Here is a 26,337-nt window from a genome sequence, read left to right on the forward strand (position 1 = left end):
GCCTCCCCCCGCCGCTACCATCCCCCGATCAGCCTCCTCTCACCAATGCACCGACACTTCCACCGCCGCCGCCACTATTCCCCGATCGAAATCCGACAACACCGCGGATCGCGGCACCAAGCATTGCAAGTCATCCGTTGTTCCCATTCGCGACAATGACAACGGTTTTCTCGTGAATAATAATATTAATATTAATAGTAGTGTTAGTGGTAGTCATTCTGTGAATAATAGGATTTGTGTGAGTGTATCTGAGGAGGGTGGAAATGGGGAGGGGAATGTGGTCGATGAAGTGGAGCAAGCGTGTACGATTAGGGATTTGGACAATGGGAAGGAGTTTGTGGTGAAGCGGGATGGGGTGTGGAATGAGGTTAAGGAGGTGGGGACTGGAAGGCGTTTGACTGTGGAGGAGTTTGAGATGACGGTGGGGCATTCTCCGATTGTTCAGGAGCTAATGAGGAGGCAGAGTGCGGAGGAAGGTGGCGATGGGGACGGCGTGGATGGAGAAGGTGATTGTGGGAATGCTGGTGGTGTTGATGATGAAGGGGATGGTGGCAAAGTGAGGAGAAAAGGTGGGTGGTTTAAGTTCATGAGTTTGAAGAGTGTTGTGGTGGGTCAGAAGGAGAGGAGAAGTGGCGATGAGAGGGATACGTCTTCCTCAGAGAAGGCGGGTGGCCGGAGGTCAAGCTCTGCCACCGACGATAGCCAGGATGGTGGTAATGGTTTGGCTCAGGGGGGTGAGAGAGTGAGGGTTAGACAGTATGGGAAGTCTTGTAAGGAGGTTACAGGGCTTTATAAGAGCCAGAAGATTCAGGCTCATGTTGGATCCATTTGGAGCATTAAGTTTAGTTTGGATGGGAAGTACCTTGCTAGTGCCGGTGAAGATTGTGTGATTCATGTTTGGCGTGTTCTGGAGTCCGAGAGGAAGGGCGAGTTACTCGTGGAGAAACCGGACGATGGGAATTTAAACATGTTGTTTGTTGTTAATGGGTCGCCGGAGCCTTCTTCTCCTGGCATGGAGAATAATTTGGAAAAGAAGAGAAGGGGGAGGTTGTCTGTCAGCAGAAAATCGTTGAGCGTGGACCAGTTAGTAGTGCCGGAAACTGTGTTTACTCTCACTGAAAAACCGGTTTGCACCTTTAAGGGTCATCTCCAAGACGTGCTTGACCTTTCTTGGTCCAAGTCTCAGGTTAGCTTCTATAAAAGGAGTAGATGTTATTCTTTAATTATACTTTTTTCTTGTATGCCTGAATATACGTGTAAAGTTCATTTTATTTACATTCATTCGTACACCCATATACATTAAAATTGTTATTAGTTTTTCTGCTTTGTCCTGTTAACAGAAAAAATCACTTTAGAGGAACAGCTATACTTTTCTAGCGCCACGTAAAATTTTTGAGCTTGGATTGAGAAACTGATTGAGTGCTTACCAAACAAGCACCGAGTGAGGCTCTTGGGAGAGAAAGTGGATATAATGAAACAGTTTGATTAAATGGGTAGAAAACCAAAACATCAGAAAGCATTAAGAAGATACTCTAAACAGTTATACTGAAAATTTGATTATTATGGAGCCCATTAGCGTCTATTGATTTATTTTAGCTGGCCTTGCCTAGTGGGATGAGACTTGGTTCATATTTTATTGTCCATTTTTTATAAGCAGAATAGATATCAAATGTGAATTCTGAATTGTATCAGAGTATAATATTTATTAGTTTATGTATTAAAATGTTTCTTTTTTGTGGAATATGCTGTTAAGGGAACAAAAATTGTTGCTATAAGTTTGAAGACTATTTTTGTTTATTTATTTTTCTGGTTAGAACATTATGGAATTATTTGTGCACTACAACAACTTTTGTTTTAAAAGTTCGTCTTTGTTATGAGGTTACTTACTGTAGTTGTAAACATAAACTCAATATTGAAATATGAAATCTATGAACAAGTAGATAAATTTATGTTTCTGAGAGAAGATTTCTGGAGCTATTTCCTTACTTCCTGGTAAATTGATTACAATTTATTTGAATTTAAGGTAGTAGATCAACTATTATTTATTTTCTGAAGTTGCATTGTCATTCTAGGCCTTCCTTTGAAATGCATTTTCTAATTAATAGTTTATAGTGTGGTGACTTGGAATGGCTAATCACACATGTTATGGATGATTTCTTTGTAATGGTAGCACTTGAGATTGAAACTGTAAAATAATTTTTGAGGACTTGATTGATGTCTCTCATAATCTTCTATTTATAAGAATAAATTGATATAAAAGTACATGATAATTAGGGTAATCCTAGACAATATAATCATATGATTTTTGAGATTGAAATTGTAAAATAATTTTTGAGGACTTGATTGATACCTCTCCTAATCTTCAATTTATAAAAATAAATTGATATAAGAGTACATGATAATTAGGGTAACCCTAGACACAATATAATCATGATAAATAGTATAACCCTTGACACAATACAATGATGATAAATAGGGTAAATATTCTAACACTCCCCCTCAAGTTGGAGCATACAAATTGTATGTACCAAGCTTGGAACAAATAAACTCAATCTGTGGACCCCTTAATGACTTGGTCAATACATCTCCAAGTTGGTTGTTTGACCCAACCTTTTCACGAACAAAATGACAATCAATTTCTATATGTTTAGTCCTCTCGTAAAACACTGGATTTCATGCAATGTGGAGAGCAACTTGATTGTCACAATACATCTTCATAGTATGGATCTCACAGAAGTTAAGCTCTTGAAGGAATTGTTTCACCCATATAAATTCACATGTTATTGATGTAATTGCCCTATACTCGGCTTCAACTGTTGGTCGAGTTACTACATTCTGTTTCTTACTTTTCCATGAAATAATGTTTCCTCTTAGAAAAACACAATATTCTGTAGTAAACAGTCTATCAATAAGCGAACCTGCCCAATCTATATCACAATATCCAAAGACCTAAATGCTTTCTTTATCTTCATATAACAGTCCTTGCCTGGGAGTCTTTTTGACATATCTCAGAATGCAAATGAGAGCATTCCAATAGTCAACACATGGAGCCTGCATGAAATGATTAGCCACTCCAACTGCAAAGGATAAATCTGGCCTTGTAATAGCGAGATAAATCAGTTTTCCAACCAGCCTCCTATACCTCTCTAGATCGGAGAATAATTCACCTTCTCTTGTCCTTAATTTCTGGTTTGGGTCCATGAGACTATCTACCGGTCTACAATCAATCATGCCTGTTTCTTGAAATATATCAAGAGCATACTTCCTTTGGGAGATTACAACTCCATCTTTTGATTGCGCTACTTCAATGCCTAAGGTATTTGAGACTTCCAAGATCCTTGGTTTGAAAATGTCTACACAAGTACTCTTTCAGTAGAGATATTCTAACAGCATCATTTCTTGTAATAACAATATCATCAATATATACTATTAAGTAAACACATTTCTTAAGAGAAGAATGATAGTAAAAAACCGAATGGTCTGCTTCACTGTATTTTAGCCCAAATTTTTGAACAATGGAGCTAAATTTTCCAAACCAAGAACATGGTGATTGCTTGAGGTCATATAGAGATCGATGCAATTTGCATACCATACCAGACTCCCCCTGAGCAACAAACCCAGGAGGTTGCTCCATATAAACTTCTTCCTCAAGATCACCATGTAAGAAGACATTCTTGATATCCAATTGATGAAGTGAAGTGGCCAGTGACGAATGGCTGCCATGACAAAGAAGAGGCGAATAATAGTCATCTTGGCTACCGGAGAGAAAGTGTCACAATAATCAAGACCATAAAGTTGAATGCAACCTTTTGCAACAAGCTGGGCTTTAAGCCGACCAATTTCACCATCAGGGCCGACTTTAACTACATACACCCATCAGCAACCAACCACCTTTTTGGCTGAGGGAAGGGGCACCAGCTCCCAAGTATTATTGTGGTCAAGAGCCTGCATTTCTGCCATCATAGCTTTTCGTCACCCAGGATGATCAAGTGTTTCTTTCACATTCTTGGGTATAACAAAAGAAGACACTGAGGATAAAAGAGAAAAATAGGAGGGCAACAATCGATGATAGCTAAGAAAATCCTAAATGGGATGAGGGTTTCGAGTGGATCGAGTAGCTTTTCTGAGGGCAATAGGCCATGCTGAATTATTTGCACTAGGAGGCGTGGGAGGAGGTGACGAAGGAGAAGAATCTGAAGTAGGAGATTCACCATTGTCTTGGGGAGGTGGACTATCCATTGGCGTCCTGTATGGGATGATCTCAGTATGTGGAGAAACAGGTGCAGGAGGATTGTGATCAAGATTTGGAATGACAAGACAGTGAAGCTTTTTGATTCAGCCACTGGAATAGGAAGGACCTGCTGGATGATAGAAACATCCTGAACAGATGGAGAGAAGTACGGAGTTTGTTCAAAGAATGTGACATTGGCAAACATGTAATACTTCTTAATTTCAGGAGAGTAATACTGATATCCTTTTTGGAGTCAAGAATAGCCTAAGAAGACACATTTGAGAGCATAAGCGGAGAGTTTGTCTAGACCTGGAGACATGTCAAGAACAAAACATACACAGCGAAACACTCGGGGAGATGTATGAAAGAGACGATCATTAGGAAACAGAATGGAGAAAGAGACTTTATTATCAAGAGAGAAGGAGAGCATCCTATTAATAAGATAACATGCAGGTAAGATGGCATCACCCAGTGATGGACATGAATATGGGTACCAAGCAAAAGGGTATGGGCATTTTCAACCAAGTGTCTATTTTTTTCGTTCTGCTATACCATTTTGTTGCGGTGTATGAGGATAAGTAGATTGATGTAAGAGCCAAGCAGTTAGACTTTAACCTTAGATACTTTTGATATTCATCATCGGTGAACTTAGAAGTGGAAGTTTCAGTCTTCGAAATATTGGTGTTTTTGGAAGGAAAACCATGTAAGGAGTAGCAATTTTTTTGAGTGTGAGCCATCCTTTTACAGTATGTGCATTGAGGACCTCCTCCTCATCCTCCTCCTCTAGTGCCATGTCCTCCTCTTCCTCGTGTGGCAACCATGACAGATGGTTCCACTAGTTCATGCGCTTCCTGAGTTTGAGGTACCAGGACACGCAGAAGGAGTGGTCAATGTTTCCATGGAGGAGACCTCATGACTGGTCAGAAGTTGATCTCTGAGATGATCAAAATCGAGATGCAGGGCACGAAGGATCAACACCATGAAAATTTGTCTTGTTTCTTCTTTAATAGGTTCGCTTCCAAAAACATCCTGAGTTCTTCGGCAACTGATTGGCTTCAACCATTAGGACACCATATCATGGTCTGCCATTTTAAGAGATGCAAGCTTGTTTAGTGTCATAGAGACGTTGAATATCGTTGGCATAAATGCTTTAAGCTTTCTTCCAAAAGGAGTGACAAGTTTTGAAAGCCCTCAGAGATATAAGAAGTTTGGGTTCCAACTGATTGCCATAACAGGGCACACAACTAGAAATCTGCTTGTTTCCACTTATCAACTTTTTCAAGAGGCACATGGCTTCCATCTTGCTCAAGGTGGTGATAATGCCCTTGGCCAAGGAACTACATTTCAATGACAGCAGACCATGATAGACAATTTTTTCCATTTAGCTTCTTGGAGGTAATTGATGGACTTTCAGAGAAGGAAAGAGTACTGCCAGACGCCATCTCTAAATAAGACAAATCGCACCAGCGAGGAACAAGAAAACCTTAAGGGTCAGAACATGGAGAGGAAGGACCAACGACCACTGTGGAGGTGTCACAACGACGATCCGATGAGCAGAGGGCAGTGCGTGAACAATATGTGCCTGTTCACGCTGCACAAAGATGGAGTGTGTGGTGGCGCGTTGAGGAGAATGAGACCTCGGCACTGGTGGGGGTGGTTGTCGCTCGGAGAGATGAACCAGTTCCGGTGGTCATCGGACGAAACTATGACGGCAGACTGCAGCAGACAGTGGCGGACAACGGCGAAATAGTGGCTGATAGCGTTAAAGAGGACAACCGCGGATGGCAGCACCGGCATTGGACTGATGCTACAAGACATAAACCAGAGCGGGATCGCCCCTTCTGATACCAACTTGAGATTGAAACGGTAAAATAATTCTTGAGGGCTTGATTGATCCCTCTCATAATCTTTTATATATAAGAATAAATTGATACAAGAGTACATGATAATTAGCGTAATCCTAGACACAATATAATTATGATAAATAGAGTAACCCTTGACACAATATAATGATGATAAATAGGGTAAATATCCTAACAGTAGCTACTGGTGATATTTTTCGGCTGTTTCTAAGCCCAATTTTTCTAGAAATTATTTTAATGGAATAAATCTAGAGAGATTGTTACTGTAAGATAAAGGGAATTTAACTTTACTGCCTATTGAATAGAGATAATATGTTCAGGTCAATAACTTTTTTAAGGTGCTTATGTGTTGGGAGGTAACCTAGTTGTGCTTAAAAAGTTATTTCAGAATTAAAAAAAATTATTTTCCCTCAAGATCCTTGCATAATAATTCTTAGAATTTAGAAGTCCCTATGAGCATTTATGGATATATAAAGTTGTTCCGAACTCAACTCCACTAAGATAATATTATTAGAGTCAATCATTACATTGAAGGTATTATCTGCTTTGGATATATGAATTTAAAAGACCTTTTATTTAACCTTGACATCTTTGCATAAATTCCCCATAATTTAAAAAAGCCTATAAGCATTTATGGATATATGAAGTTGTTTCGAACTCAAGTCCACTAAGATATATTATCACTAAGATCAATCACCGCATCTAAGGATGTCCATTTTGGAGTTTGGTAGCTTTGTCATGGTTTTGTCCTTAGAAGACACCTTGGTGGATTTAGAGAGGAAGGTGTACATAAATAGCTCAGGTCTCAACTCCTAAGATTAAGATATATGAGGCTTTTGAGTTTACCAAAACACAGGTCCCCCAACCGAGGGTTAAGGAGTAGGAGTGTTCACGTTTCAAGTTTTTTGTTCCCATAGGTGATGCCTGTGTGCTGAACTCAGAAGTAATCCTTTCTAAAAGATTTCAAATTATTGATTAATAAACAGTTCTAAATATATTATTAGGCAAATTAAAAAGGTTAAACCTTTTCTAATTTTATGTAAATATTTAAACTATTTTTATTATGAAGATTTTTTTTAATCAGTTTCTTATTTGCTAAGTTCTACCCATGTTGTAGTAATGAGATTTTGGTTTGAGAGCACCATACAGGGTGAAAATGTGAAAAATGAGTTTTTGTCAGATATTATTATAAGCTAGGAAGATGTTTACTTAGTAAGAGAGTTTCTCGATTATCATCTTATAATTGATCCTTACAATTCAAATATTCGTCATGACAATGTGCAGTTTATACCTTTCCTTATGTTTTTTCTGTTTGATCAGCACTTGCTCTCATCTTCGATGGACAAAACTGTGCGCCTGTGGCATTTGTCTGACAAGTCTTGTCTGAAAGTTTTTGCACACAGTGACTATGGTGAGCACACATATCTGTTATATCGGCTCTCGTTACTTTTTTGTATTCTGAATAGATTTTATGGGTTGCAATGCTTCGGAATATGCATTTGTGATATAAGCTTCTTCTATTTCTTTTCCTACTAAAAATTGAACAGAAGTTCGGGCAATACACTGAGACATGCATTTTTCAACAGGTGGATTATTGGTTGAAATTTATCGTGACTTGTGAATTAATAGTGAAGTAATCAAATAACAGATGAGACCTTTCATTGTATGATTTTTAATAAATGCCAGTTATTACTGTAAAATGAGATCAGTCAATTTGTGAATTTTAATAACAGTATAAAGTGTGATGGAAATAATGTATTTCAGAGTGTGCTGTTAGTGTTTCTCTCACTTTTTTAATTGGATTCACTGTATAAGCCAATTGTACGCTTAGTCATCCGTTGGTCATGGATTTTAGTAACCACTTTAATGGACAGTAGCATGATTTTATCAAATTTTACTGTTTCTGCATATAGAACTGATTGTAAAAAATTTTATTCCTTTCACATATCAGTTGCCACTTAAATTTAGCAATGATAAAACATTCTTGTACTCCTCCCAGCCTTCCCAAACCTTTCTCCTCCTTGCTAATTATTCCTCTGCTTCAATTTGTTATCTGTCTGGCTCCAGTAACTTGCATCCAGTTTAATCCTGCGGATGATAGATACTTCATCAGTGGATCTTTGGATGCCAAGGTTCGTATTTGGAGCATACCTGATAGACAAGTTGTTGATTGGACTGATCTACATGAGATGGTCACTGCTGCTTGCTATACGCCAGATGGTCAGGTTAGTTCTACATTTATATGCATTATTTTATCTACATGAAAAAGTTTGATATTTTAGTCGGAATTCAATAATATTTTCTTCTCAAAGCAGGGTGCACTAGTGGGTACTTACAAGGGTAGCTGTCATTCATATAATACATCTGGTATAATCGGTGTTCTCTTTAACTACATATAAATTTATAATCTATTCTGATTATTCCAGGCCACTGATTATTGCTATCATTGTCATTTTTTTTCCATTTCATTCAGAAAATAAGTTACAACAGAAAAGTCAGATAAATTTGCAGAACAGGAGAAAGAGATCAAACCACAAGAAAATTACTGGCTTCCAGGTATAATGGCTACTGGTCTGTATTAATTTTTCCAGGTTAAAATGGAAAAAAGAATAAAGGCAAATAATTGAAGGCTTAACAACAATTATAAATTTTCTTTGGTTGGTAATAATACTCGCCCTTGTTTTCGTACTGATTTTTATGAACAGTTTCTGCCAGGAAGTTCATCAGAAGTCCTCATCACTTCTTCTGATTCTCGGATTCGACTTGTTGATGGCATTGATCTAGTTCACAAGTTTAAAGGTAGGTGAAATGAGTTCAATTCCAAATGACTTTTATTGAAGCTCCTCGGTAATTATATTTTAGCTTCATGCTATACTGAAAGAGTTGAGAGAAACTAAAATTTTTATTACTCACTTCTCTAAACCCTAATACACCGTACTACCCTAATTATAAGGGATAATAGTTCAGCATACAAGGAATATAAGGAAGCTCCTAAAAACCTTCTAGAAATACATTACATTTGAACACTCTCCCTCAAACTGAAGCATATAAATCATTTGCACCAAGTTTGGAACATATAAATTGAATTATAGTCTCCCTTAGATATTTGGTTAGAATGTCTCCAAGGTGTTCATTAGAGTTGACAAACTTAGTAACAAGTTTCTTGGACAACAACTTCTCTGTAATAAAATGACAGTCAATCTCTATGTGTTTTGTTCTCTCATGAAACACAGATTTGAGGCAATGTGAAGGGCTGCTAAGATGTCATAGTACAGTTTCATTTACTCATTTTCACAAAATTTCAATTCTTGAAGAAGTTGTCTAATCCACACAAGTTCGCATGTAGTTAGAGTCATAGATCGATATTTAGCTTCAGTACTAGATTGCCCAACAACACTTTCTTTTTGCTTTTCCAATGATCAACATGTGGATTTTGCATAAATTGACTTACAACTCCCACCTGATAAGAAAGGTCAAGTCTTGTTGTGGTAAGATAGACAAGTTCTCTAACCAGCCTTCTATATCTTTGTGTTTGAGAAAAGTTGACCTTGATCTCTCATTAACTTTTGATTTGAGTCCATAGGACTATCAATGGGCTTGCAATGTGAGATAGATAGAAGGAAGTCGAGGCGGCGAGAGTAGAGAATCCTATCTTCTCCTTGCGTCTTCTTCGTAAAGCCATACACACGCAGTGCTATGCTTTGGATGTGGAGTTGAAACAGAGTATCGCATCAAACGAATCAATCGATGGCGACTCAATCGACCAACCTATGGGTTCTGTTGGGGCTGGGTTTAACGGGAATTGTTCTCATCACCAGAAAGTTCAAGAAGTCTGTCAGAGAGGATTTCGGCACTTTTCTCGAGAAGCTTCAGCTCCTTCCGCCGCCTCTGCCCGCTCCTCCCAAAGCTCCTCGTCCTCTCACCGCCCTCACTTTCGCACTCTCCGACTTATTTGACATCGAAGGACGTGTCTCCACATTCTGCCATCCCGAGTGGGCTAGGTCTCACGAGCCTGCTTCTTCCACTTCTCCTGCGATTTCTGCTCTCGTCGAAGGAGGCGCCACCTGCGTTGCAACTACCGTTGTCGATGACTTTGCTCTAGGTATTGGTGGCGAAAATAGGCATTATGGAACACCGACTAATCCTGCTGCGCCTGCACGAGTACCGGGTGGATCCTCTGGTGGTGCTGGTGTGGTTGTTGCTGCCAATTTCGTTGACTTTGCATTGGGTATTGATACTATTGGTGGGGTGAGGGTACCTGCTGGATTTTGTGGCATTCTAGGATTTCGACCCTCACATGGTGCTGTTTCACATCTGGGAATTATACCTATCTCAACAAGTCTGGACACTGTTGGTTGGTTTGCAAAGGATCCCTCTATATTGTGTAGAGTTGGCCATATACTCTTACAAGCACCATTTGTAGTTCAACGCAGTCCTAGGCAAATAATTATAGCTGATGATTGTTTTTAGCATATAAATGTTCCTCTTGACAGGAGTTCTCAAGTGGTGGTCAAAGCTATTGAGAAGCTTTTCGGAAGGCAAGTATTGAAGCACATAAATCTTGGGGACTACATAGTTCCAAGCTTGAAGGGGTGCTCTGGTCAGAAAACAAACGGTGAAGTGAAAGCTTCTTCACTGAAGTTACTTGCTAACATTATGCAATCAATCCCTACAAAGGCATGAATTCAAAAATACGCATGATGAGTGGATGAACACAATAAAACCTGACCTAAGTCCTTCTGTTTCAGTGTAATTGCATGACAAATTTGAGGTATCCGGTGTATTGATTGAAAATTCCAAATCCATTAGAAGCGAGATGCGTATGACTATAAATTTGCTTTTGAAGGATGAAGGAATTTTGGTTATCCCCACTGTAGCTGATCCACCTCCAAATTTAGGTGGGAAGGAGATCTTATCAGAGGATTATCAGAGCCGAGCATTTAGTCTATTGAGTATTGCAAGCATCTCAGGTTGTTGCCAGGTCTCAATACTATTGGGATTTTTTGACAAGTACCCTATTTCAGTGTCTTTGATAGCCAAGCATGGTGGTGATCGATTTTTACTTAACACACTACAAACCGTTTATGCCACTCTCCAAGAACTGGCTGACATTGCTTCCAAAAGCAAACCATCTGAAAATGTTGTTAGTAAAGAGCAGTCTGTTGAGTTCGCTAAAGAGAAGGGAGATTAATCCCAAATATATTTTTTCTATTTAACATGATATCTAGAGCCTAAGGTTCTTTTGAGGAAAAAGTTTCTGGTACCTCTACCACTACATCCGCCGCTGCCGGTGGCGACGCCATACCGGCGGCGCCGTCATCTACTATTGCCACTATCAAGAGATTAGGTTTCGACTGATGATCACATGGTTTTGATCGTCTCGGCCAAACAACCACCATGCCATTAACGACGTCTTCATCGGAGTTCCTTTTAAAGTTATGGATTTGCTCCCTTTTTCGTCATGCATTGTGGCATGTTTGATAGTTATTCAGAGCATCGAGGTTGCTCTTTTCCTTTTTCAGGTGTCTTGATTGAAGAACTTTTTATTTTTATAGTTTCCCTTTTTCAGGTTCGTCCAGGGCTTCTTCTGCTGCGGTCTCTTCTGACCTCTCTTTTCTCACTGTTGCGTTTGACCCGTCCATATATGCTTTTTTCCCATGGAAAAGATGGTTTTTTTGTTAGTTTATTTATAGCCGTGGTGGCTCTCGAACAATTACCTCTTTATCCACTGGTGGCATTCTTCAAGGGCGATTTGCAAGAAGAGATTTACATGGAGCAACCTCCTAAATTTGTTGCTCAGGGGGAGTTTCTTGGGTCGGTATTTCGTCTTCTATGTCGTCTTGCAAATCATTAGCAATTTGGTGTCTCTCGAGTGCAGAAGCAGATATTTTCACTAAGTCTTTATGGATTATTTTAGTAACAAGCTTGGTACATACGATTTGTATGCACTGGCTTGAGGGAGAGTGTTAGATATATTATCTTTATTTTATATTTATCTTTTATCTTTGGTTAGTTTGTTATTATTTCTTATTTGTATTTTGGGCTTAGCCCATATTTCTTCTATTATAATAGAGAACCCTATGTGTATTTAACACAAGGGTGATTAATCCTAAATATAGTTTTTCACTATATTCAACACTCCAAAATATCAAGAGCATATTTTCTTTGTGAAATGATGACACCTTTTGACTGTACCACTTCAATACCAAGAAAATATTTTAGACCACCTAGATCTCTGGTTTGCAAGTGGTTGGATAAATGATTCTTTAATTGAGTGATTCTAGTGACGTCATTCCCTATAATAACAATATCATCAACATACACCATAAGATTAACATATTTTTCAGGAGAAGAGTCACCATAAAATACTGAATGATCTGCCTCACATTTCAATCCAAAATTCTGCACCACCCAACTAAATTTACCAAACCAAGCTCGAGGTGATTACTTCATGCCATAGATGGAACAATGTAATTTGCAAACTAACTAGAGTCTCCCTGAGCAACAAACCCAAGAGGTTGCTCCATGTATATCTCCTCTTCTAGATCACCATGAAGAAAGACATTTTTAATGTCAACTGGTAAAGGGTTATTGGCGAATGACAACAATAGTAAGCAAAATACGAATTGTACTGGTTTTAGCCACAAGAGAAGAAGTATCATAATAGTAAAAGGCCATAAACTTGAGTATATGCCTTAGCTACGAGACGAGCTTGGAGACTTTAATAGCACAAACCCATTTACAACCAACATGCTTCAAACTAGGAGGAAGAGGGACAAGGTCCTAAGTGCCATTGTGTTCAAGTGTTTGCATTTCATCAACCATGGCTTGTCGTCATCCAGGATGACCAAGTGTCTCATGAACATTATCGGGAACCTTAATGGAAGATAAGGAGGCAACAAAAGAGAAATATGATAGAGACAAATGATGATAACTCAATTATAAACAAGATATGGATTACGAGTAGAGAAAATACCTTTCCTAAGGGCAATGGGCCAATTATCATCTGAGTCAAGAGAAGGTTAGGAGGATGAAGGATCCATGGTCTGGGAATCTGATGGAGGAGGATCTGAGTCTCGAGGATCTTCAGTAGTCTGAGTTTGAGATTTGTCCAATGCTGATATGTGAGAAGAGGTGGAGGAATAATGTCACTTGCATTTTGAGTTTGAGGAAAAGAAGCAGGAATAACCAAGGGATCACATGATGGTAGGGGAAACATTGGTTGAACAGATAATGATCCTCTATAGAGGACAAGAATGTGACATCAGCAGATAATATCTCTTGGTGGAAGGAGACTAACATTTATACCCTTTTTGAAGACGAGAATATCCCAAGAAAACACTTAATAGCTTTTGTAGAGAGTTTATCAAGACCTGGAGAAACATTATGAACAAAACAAGTACACCCAAATATACGTGGGAAGACATGGTATAGATTGTCGTTTGGAAAAATGATAGAGTGAGGAACTTTATTTTCAAGAGAGGAAGAAGGCATCCTATTAATCAGAAAACAGGCAGTGAGGACTGCATCGCCCCAATGATGAACAAGAACATTAGTATTCAACATTAGGGAGGGTGCAATTTCAATGAGATGTCTATTCTTTCTCTCTGCAATTCCATTTTGTTGTGGAGTGAGGGGACATGTTGACTGATGTAAAATTCCTTTGGAAGATAAGAATGAAGAAAACACTATAGAAAAATGTTCCTTAGCATTATCACTTATGAGGATTTTAATTGTCTTCCCAAATTGGTTCTTAATCTCAAAAAAAGGACATAAATATGAAAAAAAATTCAGATCTCTCTTTCATTAATGAATGTTACAAAATAATTAAAACTAAACGAACTAACACGACTTGGTCCCCAGATAGCAAAGTGAATAGTTGGAAAAGGAAAATTACATCGTGTCTCAGACCTTTTAGGATAGGAAGATCTAACATGTTTTCCTTAATTGACAAGACTCATAATCTAAGACTTGAATGTTTTGAGACTCGAAACCATCATCTTCAACTTGGACAAACTTGGGTGGCCTAAACAATCATGCAAAAGTTTTGGGGATGAAGTTGTAAAACAGGAAACTGAAAAACTAGGTATTTAAAAATAAAGTCCTCAAGACTTATGTCCTTCAATCAGACAACCCGTACCATGTTCCTGTATAACAAAGGAGTTAGGCGTAAAGGTTATAGAACAATTTAAGGAATGAGTCAATTGACTCAAGGAGATTAAATTCTAAGGACAATGAGGAATATACAAAACAATTTAAATTTAGTGGAGATAAGGAAACTGTGCAAATTCCCTAAGATGCCACTTTGGATTCATTAGCAATAGTAATAAAATAAGGTATTTTCGGAGAGGACATGGAAGAAAATGAAGGAATGTTACCAGAGGTATGGTCTCATGCACCTGAGTCAAGAATCCATGCATTATGACCTTCCATAGATTGAGTTATGCAGGCAGTTGACAACTGTGTCAAGAATCCATGAACTATGACCTTCCATAGTTTGAGTTGGCCAAGATTAGAAGACTTTCCAGACTTGTACCCCAAAAATTCTTGGTACTATTCATTGAAATTTTGGATTTTAGATTATAATTTATAGAAACATGAGCAACTTTGTCTGGATAGCTATGTAAGGCACAACATTTCTCTTGGGTATGACCTATTTTCTTACAATATGTTCATTGAAGACGCATACTACAAGCACCACGACCTCCCCGGTTGCTTCTGCCACCTCCTCTTCCTTGTGGTGCTACCATAGTTGATGTTTCAATACCATCAATTAAATTCTCGTCTTTTACTAATGTAGGAACTCAAAGAAGTCGAGTAACTAAGTTGTCCATTGATGAGACTTGATCATCAGCTAGGGGATTGCTTAAGACCATATAATGCTTTCTTTAGGAGGCATACCTTGTCTTTTTCATTTTTCACTTCAACCTGGGGAATCTCCATGTACACTTCCTCTTCTAGATTTCCATGAAAAAAGACATTCTTCACATTTAACTGGTGTAAGTCCCATCCAAAATGAGCAACCAAAGAAGAATAACTCAAACTATATTCATCTATGCCATTGGAGCAAACCTCTCCTCATAGTCAATCCCATAAATTTGGGTATATCTTTTTTAAATTTTTAAAGAATCTTTAATCTTGAAATCACTAATCAAAGGTGTTTGAATCAATCAAGTAAAGAAATGTAAAAGAAAGACTATAACACACAAAGATTTATGCTGGTTCAGCTCTTACAAGAAGCCTACATCCCGTCTTGCCTCAACAACCTTAGTTGGGGTAATTCACTAATCAAGATTTGAGTTCAAGAATACAATGATACACTCAATTGATATCCTCACCAACACTCAAATCCCATACAAAGAATACAAGAGAGGATTATACTCACTCTCTCGAACCTGGCCTACCTAGCATAGGTATCAAATCAAACACAATGTAAAAGAACCTGAAAGAATTACACTCAAATAGTACAAATAGTTCAGAATAAGTAAGCTCCTTTGAGTCTTGATTGATTTCCTGTTTTCTTCATTAATGTAGACTGAAATCTCCAAGAACTCTTCTTGAATGTGCCTGTACTCAAACTTAGAGAAAATGTCAGTATATTGCGAATGAAAAATGTAATGAGTCAGGTCTCCAATCTGATTTATGTAGAAAATCAGATTCTATCGTAGTTTAATCGATTAGATTAATATCTTAATCAATTATGTATTTGTTTCTGTTTTAATCGATTATGTCACTTATATAATTGATTAAAATGACAGTTATGCCGTACATTGCTTTGTGTAACTTACCTAACAGATTAGGTTGTTAGAATAATGGATTAGACCAAAGTTTTTGTTTTAATTGATTAGATACTTAATGTAATCGATTAAAATGACATTATGCCTTGTTTTGCTTCTTTTCACATTGTCTAACATATTAGACTGTCTGCATAATGGATTATGCTAAAGTTTTTGTTTTAATCGATTATAATAGAAAATTTTGCTCTATTTTTGCTTTTTATGAGTTCTGGCTTCTTTTAATAAATTAGACTACTTATGTAATTGTTAATACTACCAGTACTATATAATCTTGAATTGTTTAAGTCTATTTCGTTCAACAACTCATGATCTACACATCTAACACAAACCTATTATTGTTTTATTTGAGATTTAAGACTGATAAGAAATATTCTTGAGGGCTTAATGATCCCTTCATTATCTTCTATTTATAACGAAAATCACAAGAGTACATGGAACACCAAGAGTCTGCACTAGACTACTAGGTACAGAACTAGGTACCACCCATTAATCTTCTATAGACTAGCCTAAATGATGATACGTATATGTAATGATTCTAACAGTTTTAAACATCTGTTTTCCAATTCTGTTGTGCAAGAATGATTAGAACATCTTCTACTCATAATCAACCACTCATCATCAAAAACCAATTTGTTTGGAGTCTAATGCTCCCCCTTTCAACACTATGCTTATTACAAAGATTGTTAGTCCAAACATGCTGAGAAATAGGATATTTATCACATGATCTATTTTTTTTCTCAATGCAATGGGTAAATTGTTAGTAATACTTACCTCATTGTTATCTTCAGGGATCCTCATCTCCGAATTAGACAATTTTTCTTGCTTGAGAGTCGAATTAGGTTGTTTTTTTCTTTCATAATTTTTGCCAAAAAATTTGTTTTCTTCCTCACTGTGGACTATGGTAGCTTCATTACTCAGATCTTGGGCATCCTGCAAAGCAAAACATGGTAATGACAAGAAAGAGAGTTCATCCACTTCAAATACTTTCTCTCTCTGAAGTGGTGGATTGACATAAAAGGATTGTGTTTCATGAAAGGTGACATCCATGGTGATAAAACACGACGACTTTGAAGATGATAACATTTGTACCTTTTTTTATTAGAAAGATACCCCATAAAGAGACATTTAAGAGCTTTGGGATCTAATTTACTATGGTTAGGATGATGAGAGTGAACAAAAACAATACATCCAAAGACTCGATTAGGTAGATTTGTTGTTAGGGGGGAAGAAGGAACCAAGGCAAATAGAGACTCTATAGGACTAATGCCATTTAAGATACGGGTGGGTAACTTGTTGATGAGATATGTGGGAGTTAACACAACTTCTCCCCAGTAATTTTTTGGAACAAACATTTCAAAAAGAACTCTAGTTACTTCAAGAAGATGACAATTCTTTCTTTTTGCAACCCCATTTTGTTGAGAAGTGTTTACACTAGTTCATGAACACTACCATTAAGATAAAAAATTGAAAAATTTATTATTCACATATTCAACACCATTATTAGACCTTATTCTTTTGATATTTTTTCCAAATTGAATTTGGCAAGACGGAAAAAATTAACAAAGATTTGGAAAACTTCTGATTTATTTTTCATAAGCTGTCCACGTCACACGGGTACAATCGTCAATAAAGGTAACAAACCATTTGGTTCTAGAAATAGATTCTATGATAGGTCCCCAAACATCAAAGTGAATTAAACCAAATGGAGAAGTACTCCTTTTATTACTAATAGAATATGATGCACGATAGTATTTTGACAATTGACAAATATCACAATTAAAAGACTCAACAAACTCCTTGGTAAACAAATGGGGAAATAAGGACTTGATAAGATTGGATGAAGGATGCCCAAGTCTTTTATGATGTAACCATATTTGGGAATTTGCCCATATCTCAGATGTAACTTGTTGACTCATGATTTTTGTTTTGCTTTGGACATCATCTCCAACAGATACAACCCACTTTGCTCCTTAGCATTTAAAATCATCTTTCCCGTGATAAGGTCCTGAAAAACAATAAGTTGAGAAAAATTTTACTGAACAATTTAGATCCTTTGTGAGTTTTTTCATAGAGATAAGATTGTTGGCTAATTGAGGAACATGTAAAACATCCTTTAATACAATAGATGAGTCCAATCCCAGATCTGCATATAGGTATACCTTGACCATTCACAACTATAATAAGTTGTTCTCTATTTGTTTTATCATGAGTCAAAGGACTACAAAAAGGTGTCAAATGATGAGTTGCTCCTGAATCAAGAATCTAAATACCTCGAGACACATGACCAACCGTATTGAGACAAATCTTACCTTTCATAGACAGTACATGATCTAGATTGCTTATTCATTGATTCAACCATTGCTTTGAAGCGCTCGAGTTTCTTTTTATAAGCTTTCATATCAAGAGTCATAAATTATAGGATATTGGTCAACAACGACGGTGGATACTGTTGCAGAGGAAATGGAGCTCCCAAGATCGGGAGCTCTAATACCAACTTGAAAAAAAGAGTGACTTTATTATTTTCATTCATATCAATTACATTCTCCTTACCTCTATTTGTAGCAGTCTAATTTTCTAAAAAAAGAGAAATAAAGAAACAATATATTGAAAAGTAATATACAAGAACCTACAAATATTTTCTCTAATTAGGAAGATTCTATAAATATTTTTTCTAATTAAGATGATTCTATGGATATTTCTCTCTTAGGAAGATTCTATAGATATTTTCTCTAATTAAGATGATTCTATGTATATTTCCTCTAATTACAACAGGAACTTTGCATTTCCTTGATTTGTCTAATTTATAGTGTCAGATGAAGTAGATTGTTCTTCCATTGTTGACAATGTTTAGTTCAAGGAATTGTTGAAGAAAAAGCAACTTCAGCTCTTTGTTCAAGAGATCCTCTTATGTTACTTATCCTTTTCCTAACCTCTTAACAACATAGAATAAACATTTATACATTTTTCTTTTTGTACGAGGTTGGCTCACTTCTATTTGCTTATCATTTGAATACGTATGTGCCATGTTAGATTTAAAAAAAAGATTGCACAATATTGTATTGTCTGTTAGACAAAACAATTACTTCTTTACACGATTTCTTGTGGGATTAATCATTGTCTTTTAGATGAAGCATGATCTTGTTTTTGTACTTAGTTGTTGCTTAGCTCTTCATCAAAATCGCAAGGTGTTGGACTTTTTCTCCAACACCCTCCCTCACTATTAAAGGGGTCCATGATTCATTGAAGCTAGAGAACGTTAACAAGCTGACAGAGAAGAGGGATGGACTTTCATTAGAATTTGCTGAAATCTTAAGATCAAATACGTTGTGATGTTGATGTGTATAGGAGAGAGGTCAGTGTCAAAGGTTATTGGGTATTGCTAAAGCTTCCAACATACAAAATGAGGTCTTTAGCTAAGTATCCTAATGAAAAGCGGAGACCTAGGTTTTGTGTCCCTTGAGCTGATAGGAAAGTGCATCTTGTCTCTCATGTCTCATTAAAAAGAGCTGTAAACCCATAACCCCCCCACAACCTCTGCCTGCTGCTTTGACCGAAGTATAGTAGCTTTAAGTATTTCTGGAAGGTGTCCTAACTAAAGAGACTGAACGCTGGAGGGGATGTACAGGTGTTTCTCAAGTTGCCGCAGCTCCTAACTTTTGAGAGTAGTTGGGAGTTAGCATTTGAGATTCAGTAAGCATTTTCTTGATTCCACCTTGAGGACAAGTCTCAGTTGAAGGGTGGGGTTTTTAATTGAAGAATAAGATGACCTACTATTATACATGTATCAGAGGAAGCATAAGAAAAATAAAATTGTGTAATTGATTGTTTTCATTAGTTAGAGCTGAGACTATTTATAGGAGAAATTTGTTAGTTTGAGAGGAAGTAAAGGAAATTAGTTTTAAATTTGGGAGGGTCCAGGTTCCTTGACATGCCTGGAGTGATTTGGTTGAGAACTATTTTTGAATGTGCGGTGTACTTTTTAATATCAATAAAGGAGTTCTGGGTTTTTATTCCTTTTTTATTCGATCCCGGTTTTATCAGTACATGTGTAGGTCTGCAATAAGTGAGTTCAATATCAGGTTAACTCATAAAATAATACACAAATAAACACTCTTGTTTTGGAGTGAAATCATTTTTGTTAGATTAGTAGGATTCTTATTTGAATAATGAGAAATAATTGTTAGTTTTAATTCTTTGATAGAATGTAAGATCTTCCAAATATTTCTTACCATCTCACAGGAAAATGATACGTCTTTTTTTCCAGGATTTCGCAATGCAAATAGCCAAATTTCTGCCTTCCTCACAGCAAATGGTAAATATGTTGTCTCAGCAAGTGAGGATTCTCATGTATACATATGGAGGAACGAAGCTGATTGTAGACCTAGCAGGGGTAAGTGTGTTACCATGACAAGCACATATGAACATTTTCATTGTAAAGATGTGTCAGTGGCCATTCCTTGGCCAGGTATGGATGACTCATGGGAGATGCATGATCCGTACTTTGGAGAAGAACCTGAGCTTGATGATAATAGGGATGAGGAGGTCTCATCAGCCAATCATCCTCCTACCCCTGTGGAGGAAACTTTTGGTTCCGAGGGTTCACAATTTGCTTCGGGTTGCAATAATAGTCCACTTCATGGAACCATTGCAAGTGCAACAGATAGTTATTTTCTTGATAGAATTTCTGCGACGTTGCCTGAGGAAAAACTTTTGACTACAAGGGACCCTAGCGCTCAGGCAAGTGCGGATTTATCTTATGGAGTAAATAATAATATGTCAGCATGGGGTATGGTGATTGTAACTGCTGGCCTTCAGGGGGAAATTAAAATTTTCCAAAATTTTGGATTGCCTCTTGGTATATAAGAGATTATCCAAAATTCATGCCTATGATCATGGGAGAGTTGAAGTTTTTAACTCAAGAAAAAGATAAGTGGTGGGGTTGTTGTAGTGTTGTGATGTCGAATTTCACATTCTCCTTTAGTTAGAACTGTACAGAAGAGGTGTTGGGTGAGATAGCATAAGATAAGTTCCATTTGTTTCTTGTTCTATTGAATATTGGATGAGATATGTTGTCATTTCAATCAAGCATTTGGGGGGACATAAAAGAGCAAAAAATGGGGTAAAAGTCATTGAACAAAAGAGAAAAGAAAAAGAAGGTTCACCTGGAATTTGGAAACCGGTGGATTTATTGTAATGGGAAAATGTAGAGATTAACGACCTTGGGAAAAGTTTGTTGAATTACATATGATGATTCTTTTACATTTGTTAATATTAATGTTGTTATGTAACTTTTGTTCAGTGGAATCCATTTCAATAAAACAACATAGCTCCAACTGCTAGGGCGACTAGGGCATATGTTTGGAAAACTTGTGGCTTTTTATTTTTAATAGATGCAAACTCTAAATTATAACAAATAAACCTTTAATTCCATCTCGAATGGTCTTTAAAGTAAAATATTGATATATAATTGTTATATTTAAAAATAATATCAAGCAGTCTTTTAAATGTTGAAGAACACTTAAAATTGCTCCTTCAATACTAGTAAGATAAATATATATTTTGGAGACTAGTCTAGAGTTTCTTGACCTGTATATAAAGGCCTTCACCTGATGTATTTTCAGCATGTATTTGAGTATTGATATATTGCCAAAATTGTCACCCAACTTATTTGATCTAACTTTAGATTAGCCTTCTCTTTAGTCTACTTCTTTGTCAAGACAAGATCGTCCATAAAATTAAATGATCTAAAGGGTGTTATATGTTTTGAAGTTTAACATATATAAGGTTTGTGAAAATGCTTTGAAAAATCTAAACATCTTAAGGAAAGACTTACTAAAAACACCAAGGTATTGAAGAAACGCACTAAATGATTATTATACATTGTTAAGCAATGACCAAACGAACTTTTGAAATATCTTGATAAATGAAAGTGTCAAAATATGTTTTTGGAAAGTACGCCAAAGGTCTTAAATAATATTTCAAAAACTTTGTGTTGAAAGACACCTTGCTAAACGCATCTTTGAATAAGAGAGAAAAGCTTAAAGAAGTGTTTACATAGGCTAGACAATACCATGTGCTGCATTAAATGTTCAATGTTTAAAAACAACAAAAGTGATAAAAGAAATAACATATTTGCTGCATGCATATCTACTCTACTTCGTGGAGATTTCGTATTACACGCATCCACATACTCCATCCTATACAAATCAGAAGTGGACGTTAGAAACAAAAAAAACATTTACAGAATGTTCTTTTCATCAAAAGTCGTTCTAGAAAAATCGTGTTGCCTACTTTTGTCAAAGCACTGAAAAAGCAAGCTAGCTTTGACCAGTTGACTTTAACCAATGGCTGCTACATAAGACAAGACTAAGAAGTGTAACACCCCGATTTCGAGATGTCATGGTGTAAAAATTTTTCACAAAATATTTCGATAAAACAATTCCTTAAGACAATCAAACTATATTTGATTAAGACGCGAAAGCAAAACATATTTATAAACGTTGTCTGAAATTCTAGAATATCGTTTTTACATAAAAATACCAAGTCTGAAAAGTTTTAAACATAATAAGTAATCAACCCCGCAGATCCCAACTCTCGTCAGCAACTTCAATCCAGCCTTTATCTGCAATGCCATCTACTCCCGTACAAGTATGATCATCGTAGGTGGAAACCACAACCAAAAATATCATAACATACAAAATATCATATTCATATTAAACACAAAATAATATAACCATACAACATATCCTATGACAACATTTCAATCACAGTCAATTCATTCATGACCCAATTTCGTTTCCTTCTACTGTGTCATCATAACCTGTAATCACTAACAGGCACCTGTTCCCAACAAGGCAATTCGAGTCATCTTCCATCGTAACTTCCGACTTATTTCCCCGACTTCTCAAGGAATTACGAGTAAAAACTTCGGTGGGAAACACCCACCGAACACTATACTCACACGAGCCGAAGTCATTTGGGTGAGACATCCACATTCCCTCGCAAAGGGAAGTGACACTCGAATCACTGTCTCTAAACGAGAGTCCAATATATTATTATTGTATTATAGTACGAAAAGTTCATCCATGACCGACGACAGTACAAGGAAATAACATAGCTTCATGTTCAAATCACACTTCTATACATATTCTCATTATCATGCATTTCCCTTCAAATCATAAGATTTATCTCCCCATCATCAACATATACATAATCTCAACAATATACATTGTACATCAATTAAAGAGCTTATAACACAACCTCAATTTCATACATAATCACAATAATAAACATTCTCAAAAATATGTATATACAACTGATAATCAGGTTAAAACATTCTCAACGTGTTACACACCCAATTTCAATCATATGTATTATATCATCGAAACACAGGATTCACGAACACAATGATACTTATTTAATTCAATTAAACCACATAATTCACCCCCAAGCATAATCAATACTGTTAACTCATTTATTCACACAAAGCCTCATCACATAACATGTATGAACGCGAATAACCCAACCAAACCATCAACCACTTATCGTTCCATGTCACCGTTAATTTTATCATCAACTCTGAGCATGCATCCCATTGTCCTGATAAAATGAAACTCACATTTTCATCAAAGAAAACCTATATCTACCTTCGGTACAGAAAATTTAACAAAGCTAACCAATTCCTTCTATAAATTCTCTCACCAACTTTCTTTAAACTCTAGAATCAAAATATTTCATTCTCCTCATGCTCACACGAAGGGGACCCACAAGACCTCACGGATTACAAAAACAACTCACATTATTTTCTTTCACTTTTATTCACGCCAACCCTTACTTTATTTTATATATATATATATATATATATATACACTATATTACTTAAACTTAAACACATTGCTCTCTGTATATAATTTCCTCACGCAAACCTAGAAGATGAAGAATCATAAAAAATACCATTCTCTTTCCTCTTTCATTTTCTAACGTAAAAAGCTTTGTCTATGTCATTTCATAATTTACCATTTACTTGTACTTACTGGTTGCATCCAAATAACCCCACAGTTGAACAATGCCTTTGTATTCTAAACCCACACTTTTACTTTTCACTGATACCCGTTTAAACCTATTTCATTTGGATTCCGATATCTTGACACTATCTTTTTGACATTATTTTAACAACTCCACGTGGTGGGTATTTCTTTTAAAAAAAAAAATGTGACGTCATTAATGAGGAAGAGATTTGAATTTTTGGATACCAAGTTTGCCCTTCCCCAGTGTGATGTGAATTTAACATTCTCTTTCTTCCCTGTTTCATCAAATTTTAAATTCTCTTTCTTCCAATTTCTCCATTCCGATAGGTTTCTTGGCTTCGCTTTCGCCCTTCTGATATCGTTATTGCCTTCGTTTTCGCCATCTGACTGTCGTTCATCCTTCTCGTTGCCCTGTTGGCCTTCGTTGTCGGTGTGGGTGTCATTGTCATTACATCTTTTGGTTCTTGGTGTGTTCGTTTTGCGAAATGGCCAGTTCTTCGAGTAGGGAAAGCGTGTTCATCCTTGGTGGGCTTTGGTGTTTAGCGTTTCGTATTTTGAGTTTGGGTTTTGTGTGTTGTTTTTCATTTAGGGTTTTTAAGTTTTGGTTTTTGGATTTTGTATGCAGTTGATGGCTCGTCACTCAGTTTCAACAAAGTACATATGTAGTTTGAACAAACGTTTGAGAAAGGAGCACCGGTCAGTGATTGCGGGTACTCCTTTTTGGTGGTTTTTAGATTTGACTGATAATGTTAAAGTAGGTAGGAAAATCTTGAGTGATTTAGTGTTTAAATGGGTGGATTCAAGTAGTGGTTTTTTAATTGGAGAGAAACTTGTGCCTATGAATGAGAAAGAATTTTGTTTAGGTTTAGGGTTGAGTTTAGATGGGAAAGAGATTAATTTAAAGGGAGAAATGCGAAGAAGTACATGTGTGAAATACATTGGCAATAAAACAACAGATTTGAATTTGGTATACAAAAGTTTGATGAAGAAAGTAAAAAAAATTCCTTGTTCTCCTTTTTGTAGCTTGTACATATTGGTTGGGATTTGTGAGATACTATTTCCACAACGTAATGGAATAGTGTTTTTCATATTATTTGAAATTGTTGATAATTTAAATGGTTTAGGTAATTATTGTTGGGGTAGTTTAGTGTATCGATATTGGGTAAGTGGTTTGAACAAAGCTTCAGATGCTCTGAAGAAAGGAAAAGCCACAACGAACGTTTATGTCGATGGTTGNATTTACATGTTACAAGTAAGTTATCTTTATTCATTTACAATGTTGAAATTGATTTTGGTCTTGTGGCTTGCATTGAGTTATTGAGTAACAATTAACATGATGAATTTTGTGTAGGTATGGTTTTGTGAGAATTTAATTCCTCCCAAAGGCGCAATAGAAAAAAATCCAAGAATATTGCATTGGATGAATATAAATTTGGGAGACAACCTCGTGAAAGGAGCTTTGGAAACTAGTCTGGTATATGGTTTGTTGTTAGAGTGATTTATGTTATTATATATGTGTTCCTAGTATGACTTGAATTGTTGAATTTCAGGTTAATGATGATGTTGGTGTTGATGTTGATGTTGGTACAATGAAGGATAAGAATGATCTTAAGGATGAACCAAGACAAAAAATGAAACATGACAAGCCATCAACAAAGAAGCTACTTAAGAGAAAACGCAGAGAGAGTTTTATGCAAACTTTAGACCAACAACAAAATCTAGTTGCAGAACTTAAAAGGAGGGTTGTTGTGTTAGAGGAAGAGGTGGCATTTGAGAAAGCTAGACGAAGAAGACCAGAGGATGGTGGACACAGTGTGCCACGTGAAGAACCATCCATCTCCCCGAGAGGCATCTCCCGGGGAGGCATGTCCATTGATCCTCCTCCAATGAAGACATATGTGAGGATGGGGTCACGAAGGCATTACAAGAGTAGAGCGCTTAGGACTCCTTACGTAGGATTGCTTAAAATAAAAAATGAGTGATATTTGTATAGCTTTCTTAAGAGATTGTAATACGGAGATATTGTAACATGAACATATGTTTTGTAATTTGGTTTGTATTATGTTGAATGTTATAAAAATGCAAGTTGCTTTCATTAAGATATTATTACTTACTAACTGAATTGCATACGTTATTGTAAATGGCAAATCTGGTTTTGGTTGAATTGTTAATGAATAAAGTTTGCATTGAAATGTAGTATTAATGTATTTGAAGGATGAATGAAACAATGATTGTTTGACATAGGAAAGAATTCTGTATTTTGAACAAAAAAACTTAGTTCAGGACCTGGAAAAAAATGCAGCAGAAAAGCTGGTTTTGTGTTTTGGACACAAAGTTAAAAAGAGGGAGCCCTTTTTTTGTTCACAGCGGACCATGGTATGAATTCTTGAATGTAGAGTAGAGGTGGAACGGTTTTGGTG

At 36.5% G+C, this 26,337-nt stretch overlaps 2 protein-coding genes across 2 annotated transcripts; both read left to right on the forward strand.

Annotated features, from left to right (window-relative positions):
- Positions 1 to 4: 4 nt before the first annotated feature.
- On the forward strand, positions 5 to 21,182 carry LOC106779502 (WD repeat-containing protein 44; the record flags this gene model as incomplete). Its single annotated transcript, XM_014667617.2, has 7 exons — positions 5 to 1,186; positions 7,414 to 7,504; positions 8,161 to 8,318; positions 8,409 to 8,460; positions 8,567 to 8,649; positions 8,799 to 8,892; positions 20,155 to 21,182. Coding segments are annotated over 7 exons (2,259 nt in total), but the record flags the coding sequence as incomplete, so codon positions are not given.
- A 4,090-nt stretch (positions 21,183 to 25,272) lies between these two features.
- LOC111240815 lies at positions 25,273 to 25,953 on the forward strand. Its single transcript, XM_022776597.1, has 2 exons — positions 25,273 to 25,391; positions 25,468 to 25,953. Exons 1-2 carry the CDS (start codon positions 25,338 to 25,340, stop codon positions 25,897 to 25,899), a joined length of 486 nt encoding a protein of 161 aa, XP_022632318.1. The 5' UTR covers positions 25,273 to 25,337; the 3' UTR covers positions 25,900 to 25,953.
- Positions 25,954 to 26,337: the final 384 nt, after the last annotated feature.

This window comes from Vigna radiata, unplaced genomic scaffold, assembly GCF_000741045.1.
Source record: "Vigna radiata var. radiata cultivar VC1973A unplaced genomic scaffold, Vradiata_ver6 scaffold_289, whole genome shotgun sequence".
Lineage (NCBI taxonomy): Eukaryota > Viridiplantae > Streptophyta > Magnoliopsida > Fabales > Fabaceae > Vigna > Vigna radiata.